Raw genomic sequence first — 10,912 nt, 5'->3', positions numbered from 1 at the left:
AACATGGTCACTGAAGTACAAAGCCCATCCCCACTACCCCCTCCTCTTCAAGAAATAAAAATGATATTGCTAACACTCTGTATTGTGCAGGTCTCAAAACCTTCAATGAGGAGACAGGCGATAATTCTGTCATTCACTGTCAGTCATATTGAAATAGGCGATTCGTTTATTATTTGAGTATCGAATACCATTCTGATGCTATCTGGCCTACTGACTGTTTTTAGTATTTTCTGTGTGAATGTAAGGTTGCTAATATTGTGCTCTTCCCGTGCTGAAATAATTGTGTTGTGGGGGCGTTAATCGATGGTTAAAACTTCTGACTACATCTTTGGGCTCTCTTTGCATTTTTGACAGTGAAATACTGACACGGGAAGGCAGCGTGACACCGAAATATGAACCGCAGAGCTGGGGATTTACAGAAATTGCATCGCTCTTCCCATTTGCACTTTCCGTTTCACAGATTCACAAAGTCAATCACAGCGTGTACTGGGAAACCCTGAAATCTGCATATCGCATCCGTTAGGTGCGGTGCTTTTTAAAAAAAAATGCAGCTCCTGATAGCCAATGTTTTGTATGTTTTGTTTGTTTTAATGTTTTATGTTCCTTCGCTCTGTACACGATTCCCGCCTCAGGTAGACAAGAATTAGGCGAAGACCAGAAATCAAGAGGCTGACAGCAAGTCCCGCTATGTAATGGGCCGATGGTTAAAAGTGAGAAGCCCTACCAATGCTCGGAGGCTGGAGAGCTTAAAACATTTTAGTTAGTTGTATGAAGCCTTCTTTCTCCCTACCCACTCACGACTCCCAAGTGATTAGACTGTCGTGCTGAACATTGGCTGATGAAAGCCAATCTGTTATTTTGTATTATTGGCAACTGGACAGAAAAAACGGCCCCCTCCCCCCTCAACATATATAACTCAAAGAAAAAAGTCAGTTGTCATTTTAAAAGAACTGAGTATTGTCTCTATTCAACCCATTTAAAACGCACATTGAACAGAATTCGAATGTTATTTCTTTCGTTGTCATTGAATTACATTAAAATGAATAACTTACTGAGGGGAATTCTCTCCGAGACACGTTTCTTAACTCACCCACAGGGGGACAATGGAGGCGCTGCCTTCCTGATTCGTGTTAAGAGAAAGTTACACAGAGACTATCAATCTCAAAAGACTGACTACCACCCACCCCCTGCCCCCGTACATTTTATTGTTGAGGAATTAAAGGGAGAAGGCGGGAATTCGGTCAGCTTTTGCCTCGTAACAAATAGAAGCAGGTGTTTAAAAGAAATCAGCGCAGATATAGTGTAACGATTGGGGGAATCACCGTTGGTCGAAGCAGGCGTATGACCCGTTAGTCAGTGGGGTTCAGCTGGTGGTGAAGGGAGATCGTTCTATCATTTGTCATGTTTTTGGATAGGTAGCCTGGTTCATTTGGGGTCCAGCTCTGGCACTAAATGCTTGTTAACTGAATTCTCATTCAGCCTTGCCTCTTTAAAACGTCTTAAGTGTCGAGTTACAAAAAATAACAATTCACACCCTCAACTTTATTTGCCAAATATGGTATGTTTTGCCATATTTAGCTGATTTCGGCAAATTGCTTAACGCAAGTACTTTTGAAGGCACAATGATTTGTTAAAAATTCTAGTTTACACAAGACTGCACGGTCATTCCAGTGGGAGGATTGAGAATAACTTCTATAAACACGGTATCGCAAAGTGATAAATCTGGGCTATAAATACCTCAGCATATAACCGGAGCGCATCCACCATCAACAAAGAGGCAACGGATAGTGTTGGAAAATGGTTTGAGATGTTGCTACGACATTGCATAGCTTAACTGTGTCACAGACCATTCAGAATAGGGGGAAGATGATAAACGAGACTCAGAACTGTATATAATTAAACGGTATTCATTTATTCAGCTGAAAAAAATGTTTTTTGTCTTTCCAAATTTTACCAACACACAAAAGTGGCAGTGGTACATGAACGGCTCAGAAACGAAAAAAAAGGAACCCTATGCTCACCTTCAAGTATACTAAACATTTTAGCTACAAACAGGATGTGAACGCAAGGCACACAAACTAAAAAAATAAAAACATATTTACATATTTTGTAAATAAAGCAAGAGTGCCCTTTTGTCCCACAACAAAGGGAGCTTATGGGTGCCACAACTATCAAAACCATTCTTAACATAAATAGGAAATATAAGTTAGTATAAGCTTTTATATTTTACAAATATACAGCTCGAGTTGTACTGAGAGACATCAGCAGAGCACTATTTAGAACTTATTTTCCCCGTAATATATTCATTGTGAATCATTACACTTTTGGCCAGTGTAGATACACAATACAACTGTTTAGGTTTAAATTGCACGCTGTGCTCCTTAACACTGCTGCAGTGGCACTTTGACCACTGGAGGTTGGTTTGCTACATTTACTGTGTGTTCATTCCATATATTCGAAAGATGGTCAATCCTTCGTTCTTCTGAATTTCGGATGAGTGTCCTTTCTCTTTTGCTCAGTCTTAGGAGTAGTCAAGATGGTGATCGTCGCTGTCAGCCACTTCTTTCATTAACCAAAATAAAAAAGAGTGGAGTGCAAATATCTGTAGGATTGTGATGGTGGGTGGAGGAGGAAAGAGAGGAAAAAGAACACCATTAGCGGCCAGATCCTGAAACAAACAATAGTATTTGTTCATGATATGACTAAACCAGATCTCCCCCACACCAGTGGTGAGTCAGCTCAATCTGACCGCACCGTGACGTCGGCATCGACCCCTCCCCCACCCCGGCTGACGTCACCGTGTCCTGGGGAGTTATTGACGATTTCACAACAGCTTGGAAAAGAAAGTTTGTAAAATTCCGAATGTCACGGATTGCGAATCAGGTTACAAATTAAAAAGTCACAACTTAAATCCACAAGTCATTACAATGTAGATAACTTGCTGCTAACCCCATTTTAATTCCCCAGCTTTCCTACAAATCTACATAACAGCAGTGAGCAGTGAAACTAGGAAAAAGATGCCGATGATTTGAGACTTTGAGCTGATAGCCGTTAATCTGCTCGGTTACTGCAGTTCTCAAAATATTAGTCACGGGACAATGACAGCTCTAACCTCGCCCCAAAACCCTGACGTAAAAGACGGAGCGAGTTGTTTACTACAGACTACTACGAGCCATTTCTCATGCCCCACAACAGCCGTTTGTTTTTTTATGCCTCCCAATTCATGAGTTCCAGTCCCTTAACGTGTGATCTACTCACTTTTAGTTTGACCTTCTTGGTTTTCCCCTTCCTTTTTTTTTTATCGTATTCTCTTGCGTGGAGTCTGTTCCCCCGGCACCCCAGAAAGAGACCCGTTCTCACTGGAAGCTTTAGATCCCATCGTCTTCTTTCGCTTGGCGAAAAAATCTATACACAATTAAAAAAAAAATTGACATTTAACTTTCACCAATTAAATTCTTCAAATCTCATTCAAATATAATTAAACAATGTCTACCTAAACATATTTAAAAAGGGATACCCTTTCAGTACTTTTTAAATGTTAGTGAGAGGTCTTCTCTAACAGTCTGTGTTAGATCGCATTGTAAGCGCAGGTCTCTTGTTTTCCCCTCAAGGCACAAAGTTGCTGTGCAAGCATTTCTCAGAGGGAGATATCGCTACTACACTACACTAAATAAAATCAACTCGACAATAACAACCAGGATAGAGTGCAATCGCAACAGATTCCAAACCAAAACACACTAAAAAAAACGTTCTTAACAAAAAAAAACAGACGGACTATTGGAGATCGGAGCGGGAATTCCTCCTCACCTGTGATACGCGCCGTGGAGCCCCGTTTGAGAAAGCAGGGCGCTCTGGCCACTTTAATTCCTGAGTGCAAGTTATCCGATCGGTTTTCTTGGTTCGTCTCTTTGCTTTCCAGTCCTAACAACCGGTTGACGACGTCGGGCGAATCCCTGCTGTCCAGGCCGGCGGAACCGCTGCTGTCGGTGTCCGAGTTACAGGCTTCTTGGGCCAAGCACTGCACTCGGACCTTTCCCCTCTGGATGCTCTCCCGGTAGAAAGCGGGCGCGTCCTCGCCTTCTTCCCACTCGTACTCCCCTCCTTCCAGCGGGGTGTCTGTGGCGAAGTTGAAATTCCACTTCCGTCGGTCCCTCTCGCTGATCTCCCGCAGTTTGCTCTTCGTCTCCCGGCGCAGCTCGTCGTGGTCGATGGGTCCGAAGAGGCTTCTGCAGACGGCCGTCCTGGCGTGGAGAGGGTAGGTTCTCCTGGCCGCCATCCTCTCTAGGCAGCCGCTGGAGAGCTGCTGCACGCTGGACATTGCGCTCGCTGATGAATGCCAACAGAGGCGAGCGGAGGAAAATGCAGAAGCAACGGGGGCTCCTTCTGCAAACAGTTAGGGAGTGGTAAGTGACTGCAACAAGAAGCAGAGCCCTGGGGCAATATTTTTTTATAAGGAGGAGGACGATCCTAATCTGACTTCTACCGTGTCGCGTTTGCGATGTTTCTCTGCAGCACCTCCTCGATGCTATTTAACCAGCCCAGGAGGGTTGGACACCAGCGCACTCAGATCCCGCCCTCTTCCCCCTCTCATTGGCTAACATCTTCATTCACCATACGCATTGCCTCCCGGTGATTCGCTGTTCGCCTGACACCTTCTCATATGTGATTGGTCCTAGTACCCGTCAATCATCAAGAAGCAACGGGGGAGGGGCGAGAGCGCCTGCTTGATTGGCAGCCCCCGCGCTCTCTTTGTTTACGCCAGGATCTACTACACTACAGCAAAGACTTGCTGAGTGTGGACAATGTGCAAGGCCTTTTAAACCTCTATCACTACACACCAGGAACAATAACAACTTCGCAGCTGCAAACCAGGTTATCAAACCAATTATAAGAGATTGCATGTGTTGCTTTTTGCCTTGTAATAATCTGGTTGTAAAACCCGTAAAAATCCATTTCCAATTTAATCTTATGCACATTTGATATACTCTACAAAATATTACTTGGTAATGTATTATAACGTGCAGGTTTTTTTTAACCCTTATATTACCCCATTGTGAATCGTATTTCTCCCGGTGGAGCCCACTAAAGAACTTTTAATTCAAATATGGACTTTTAAAGAATGTTTACGAGTTTCAGGGCTAATACAAACATATTTGAGGTTTCTAGTTAATTATAGTTTTAGTTTCGACAGACAAAACAATACTTTATTCCTGTGGGGTCTGATTGCAGATGGACCTTCAGCTAAAGTAAACACAAATCCGGGAAAGCGCGTTCCTCTGTTTCACAAAAATACTGTTCCAACTATTTTTTTTTAGTATTGCACATATTCAGCCGCTGCGGTCCTTCTCCACCCTCTCGTAGTGAAATTGACTTTGTCAACAAACCTTAGGGGTTGTTTACAACCATTGCATCTTCCCGCTGGGAAAACCGACAACATTCAGTCCCATTAGCTGACGACTTTCTGACAAAAATACCACCTTACACGGAGAAGCTCTTCTTAAATCACATTAGAACAGCAGTGAACATCAACGCCAGCTGAAGGAACAGCACCTTATTTTCCTATTAGGTATTCGACAGCCCACTGGACTGAACATAAAGTTCAATGATTTCAGAGCATGACTGACCCTTTTTAATTATTATTTTATTTTGTTTTATCATTTTTTTTTACCATGTCCTTTTTATTTAGTTCTGATGAAAGGTCACAGACCTGAAACGTTAACTCGGCTTCTCTCTCCACAGATGCTGCCTGACCTGCTGAGTATTTCCAGCACTTTCCGTTTTTATTTCAGATTTCCAGTATCTGCAGTATTTTGCTTTTATCACATTAGAACACCCCGCCCCTCCCAACGGCACATTAGCGATCTCCGTTGTCTGCTCCAGACAGTTTCACATCATCGTTTTACAGACTGTTCCGGCTGCAAAGAAATTGAACGCAGATTTGCATCTGTTTTGGAGTCTTTTTTTAATTCTTGAAACACACCCGTTTGCTGTGATGTGGCTTTTGGGTGCTGGGTATTGGCTGCACCCCGCCCGCCCGCTCGTTGCCCGCAGTCTTTGTCCTGTCTCCAGAAGGCGAATTACACTGAATCTAACCCCACCTCCTCCAGCACCCGAATGTAACATTTCCATGCCTGATGCAATATTCCCAACAACCCCATAGAATCCGGAAATAAAGAAACAGGATTTGTAAAGTTACATAGGTTATTAAAAAATACATCAAATAACCCAGTGAGCGCCGCCCCCCTTTTAAAAGGTAAAAAAAATGTGAATATCATTCATAACAGATCTGACCCAGTGGGGTCTGGAGACAGCAGCTTCAGCGACATTACTTAATTCACATAAAGACAAACTAGCCGCACACGCTCGCTTGGGCAGACTTCATTACTAGTCCATAGCCTTCAGTTCAAACGTAGTGAAATCGTTGCTTACGCAATGTGTCATTTAAAACCGCAATGTCTCCCGCGGTCTTGTAACAAAGTTCAACTTGTCACTCAGCAACTTTGCAATGTATAGTAATTGCTCTAAAAATACCTGGCTACTCCCTATTAATAAACAGAGCATGACCCCCACCCGTCTCCAAAGAAAATATACCCGCAGACATGGAAACATTTCCAATCTCAAAAGGTCCTGTGATTCACACATCACTATAAATTTAAAGCAGAACTTAACAACAGTTCTAGGTGGGAGTAGACGACAGCGGATTAACATCCCTTTGACGTTAAAAGCTACCTTCTCTCGCCTTTTGAAATGTAATTTATTTTGGAAGGTAGATTTTTGCTCATCAATCCAAAGGGATGCTCCTAGTTTTATGTCATAATCAGTGAGTCGAATTCTATCAGGGATGGGATTGAGGTTTTACAGAACTAATCCCCTGTCTGGTTCCTCATGACTACTAACGGTATCATCAGGGATCAGTGAAAGTGGTACACTGGTTAAACTGGCCAGACAGAACGGGCAGAGAGACGGGTGTGCGCCTTTAAGTACAACAATCTCATACACTGTTCGAAGCTGTTGTACAGATTTAAACATTTAAAGTGAGCTTGAAACTTGATAATACAAAGAAAAGTGTTCAGTCATTCATTAATAAAACGCTAAAATATTTTATTCATGCCTGTGTGGGGGCGGCCACTGTAGGCTATCAATTTCTTTTTTTTTAAAATTGTCCCAGGAATTCAGAGCACCGAATATGGAATAAGCCATTTCTAAAATGATGGAATTGGCCCCGAGTGACTGTTGTTTTACAACAGAACTGGCTTGATGGAAAATGCTTTGATAAAGTTTTGATAATAGTTATGTAAATGCCAGAGACCACATCGCATTCCGATCGTTTTTGCAATACTGGAGTCTGCCCCACGCTATGAAAATGCACACCGAGCACATTCAGATTCACCATTCATAGGTAACAAGTCTTTCCTTTATAACATAATCTCAGTCTTAAAATATGTATATACGTTTTTCTTCACACAAGCCCAGTTGGTGGGCGAGTCGAAATAAATGACACACAATGGTGTAGCAGATTAAATGTTATAGTTTCGAAGAAGTGGCCTTATCAAGAACCAGATTTAAACTTCATGCTACACTGAAGACTCCGCATCAAAGTGTTTTTAAAGCACTGATTTATTCCGGCTAGCATCTTTTTACAAGAGTTATATTTACATGGTGGGAAAATTGGCAAACAATCTTTTGATAAATTTACATACGTATGAGAAAATGATATGAAATGTGCTAATACTGAGTGATATGGCTTTATGGTATGAGTACTGCTCTCCAAGTGTCAACTCTGTCTCAGCCGTTGCCTTGTCACCTCTAAATCAGAAGGCTGTGGGTTCAAGTCTTACTCCAGACACATAATCCAGGCAGATTTATTGGTAGTGCGATTGATAGGCTGATGGAGAGAAACCAAGAAAAAGGCAAAACACGTATTGGGTAGGAGAGGAAGCGACCAACAGGATAAGGGTGCAATATTGTTAGATTTCATTGTCATCAAAAGAAATTACAATCCTATGGGACAAAATTGTACTTAATTTCTATACAGAATAGGAATATAATATGTATTATCAGGTATGTTTTAAGGAGCAAATTAAAGGAGGACAGAATGGTCGAAAGGTGAAGAGGGTTAGGGAGGGAATTCCAGAGCTTAGGACCTGGTGTAACATTATCACATTGAGCTCAAATAGCTGTACAATTTAATTTCCTATTTTCTCCCTCTTTTCACCTGAAGGTATTGGACTATGATCAAATTAATGACAGCCCTCCATAACCTCACACAAGTAGCTATGCTTCATGTGCAGGCCCTAAATAATGTGAATTGGCAAGTTAATGTGGATTACCCAAAACCTACATGTTTTTTGTCCCTTTCTTAGTTTCTCTCCTTCATCTGCCTGTAAATTTCACTGTTGGATACCCTAGAGTCAGCCTGTAAGCTTTGCTACAGAAACCATTGGAAACATTTGGTTAGATTACAGCCTATAGCTCACTCCCAGATAATTATTATTCTATATAAACCATTTGAATATCTTTATGAGATTCCAGCCTGTAACCTACTCCCAGGTATCCATTGTTCAACATATACACCATCCGATCTCATGACTAGATTATAGCTTGTAATTGACTCAGGAATCCTTTACTCGATGGCAGTAATTTTCTGAACATATACTGGTAATGGGGAGCCTTACTATGAGTGCATATTAGAAAATCAAGGGTACACTGCCTGTGATTTTCTGATATACAATGGTGATGGATAAGGTACACCTGGACACCTACAACCAAATTCTGCCCAGATGTAAAACAACTGAACACCTCAGTTAGACCCAAATCTGTAACTCAGTCCCAGGCATTCAATATTCCATATTTAAACTGTTCCCTTTCTCATCTACATGTTGCCCATGTTAATTATCTAAAGACATGGGGTCAGGTTCCACATGGTCACCAACAGCACCCAGTCCTCCCTCACCATGCTGTCAGACTGCTTGTTCAACAGTCCTTGACGAACCACAATTTCCTCCACCTAATCGATGGGAAGACTGAAGCCATGGGGCTGAATTTTATGAAGGTGCTGGAGCCGGAAGCGGGTTGCAAACTTGCTTCAACCAGTGGCAGGACCCGGGAGGCATATGGCCATTGCCGGGGCAGTCGTTCCTATTAAGGATGGCGGATCGCCCCCACCTAAGAGCTGTCGGCTGTCTGATTGAGCCAGCAGCTCAGCCGACTCAGCAGCACCACTGCTGGCGGTGGCCATTGCTGGGACTGCATTTGCAGTATGAGGGCACGTCAATGTCAGTGCACTCTCGAAGAGGTGTCTGAAGATGCTGGGGCCAGACAGGCAGGTCCTGATGACCGGAGGGGGTGCACTAAGGGCAGGGGGCACCATTACCGTGGGACAGCCATTGCCGCTAGGGGGCCCTTTCATGGGCCATGGAGTAGCCAAAAAGGAGAGCCTCCACAGAGCCCTCTGGGACCTCTACCAGCTTTCCTGCTGCTGGCGAAATGGCATGGTAGCAGGAAGACGTCAGGCACGCCCCCACCCTCGACACCTTCCTGTGCCATTTTGCCAGCCTTCCTGCCTCCCAGCCTGTCACCAAGGGGCTGGTAAAATTCTGACCATGGTCTTTCCAACCAATTCCACCCTTGTAGCTGAACATGGTTTTAGGCTTAACCAGACTGTTTACAGCCCTGGCGTGCTATTTGACCCCGAGCTGAGTTTCCATCTCCATCACAAAGATCACAGACTTCCACTTTTGCAACATCGCCTATTTTCACCGCTGTCTCAGCCCATCTGCTGCTGGATCCCACCTTTTGACCTTCTCTTCCTTGCTCTCTCTCTTTCCCACTTGAGGTTTTGCTTTGCTTCTTCTCAAGAAATTTCAGAAACAACTTCTCTCTGCCTCCTCAGTAGCACCTGACTACTTTGGGTAGTTATTACTGATGCACAACCTTGTCTAATCATGTTATTCACCTTGCTTTTCAAATGTGAACTTTGCAAAGAAGTTAATGCTTTCAAAGTCTCTTTTTAATCGATCCATAAAGATACACTGGTTGCCCCAGTGTTAATACATTGTCCACTCCTTCCCCATGTGCCAACCCCAATCAATCAGCCGCAATAACCAGTAAATATTTACTGCCAGCTGAAACCCTCATCCATGTCTTTGTATCTCCAGACCCGACTGTTTCAATACTTACCTAGCCAGCCTCCCATCTGTCACTCTCCAGAAACCTCAGAGCATCCAAAACTCTGATGCCCCTATCCTGCACCAGGTTTTGTTCACCCATCACCCCATGTTCGCTGACCTACATTGGCTGCCAGTCCACAAATGCCTCAAAATTTTCATTCTTGTGTTCGAATCCTTCCATTACCTAGCACCTCCCTATCTCTAAATCCTTATCTAGGCCTACAACCTTCCAGGAAATCTGGTCTCTTGTGCATCTCAAAACCACTTTGGCCCCATTATTGGTGGCAGTGCCTTCAGTTGTCTAGGCCCTAAATTTAGGAATTTCCTCTGCATGCCTCTTTACCCCACTCTTCTCCTTTAAAACCCTTCTTAAAACCTAGCACTTTGATCAAGCTTTCATTTACCCCATCTGAGTAAGTCGCTCTGGCTTAGTGTCAGTTTTTGTCTGATGATAATTTTGATCTGATTCTGTGAAATGCCCAAGGATTTTGTTTTGGTAAAGGTGCTATATAATTGCATGTTTTGTTATTTGAACCCCTCCATTCGATTCCTGCCTGTGACTCACTCTTTATTCCATTATTCTACATATAAACTATGTGAACTTCTCAATTAGATTCCAGCCTATAACTCACTGTCAAGTATCTACTATTCTATGCATAAACCATCTGGACTCCTTGATTAGATTCCAGCCTGTAACTCACTTTCAGGTGTCTGCTATTCTATATATAAACTATGTGAACTTT

General features: G+C 43.0%; 1 protein-coding gene across 1 annotated transcript; it reads right to left on the bottom strand.

Moving 5' to 3' along the window:
• Positions 1-1,891: 1,891 nt before the first annotated feature.
• On the bottom strand, positions 1,892-4,526 carry cdkn1cb (cyclin dependent kinase inhibitor 1Cb). The gene is made up of 3 exons (XM_068045988.1): positions 3,808-4,526; positions 3,259-3,405; positions 1,892-2,602 (listed from the first exon to the last, which is right to left on the bottom strand). Exons 1-2 carry the CDS (start codon positions 4,316-4,318, stop codon positions 3,299-3,301), a joined length of 618 nt encoding a protein of 205 aa, XP_067902089.1. The 5' UTR covers positions 4,319-4,526; the 3' UTR covers positions 1,892-2,602; positions 3,259-3,298.
• Between the last annotated feature and the right edge of the window lie 6,386 nt (positions 4,527-10,912).

This window comes from Heterodontus francisci, chromosome 14, assembly GCF_036365525.1.
Source record: "Heterodontus francisci isolate sHetFra1 chromosome 14, sHetFra1.hap1, whole genome shotgun sequence".
NCBI lineage: Eukaryota > Metazoa > Chordata > Chondrichthyes > Heterodontiformes > Heterodontidae > Heterodontus > Heterodontus francisci.
Note: the sequence above shows the minus strand (reverse complement) of the source record. Positions and strands in the feature narration are given on the sequence as shown.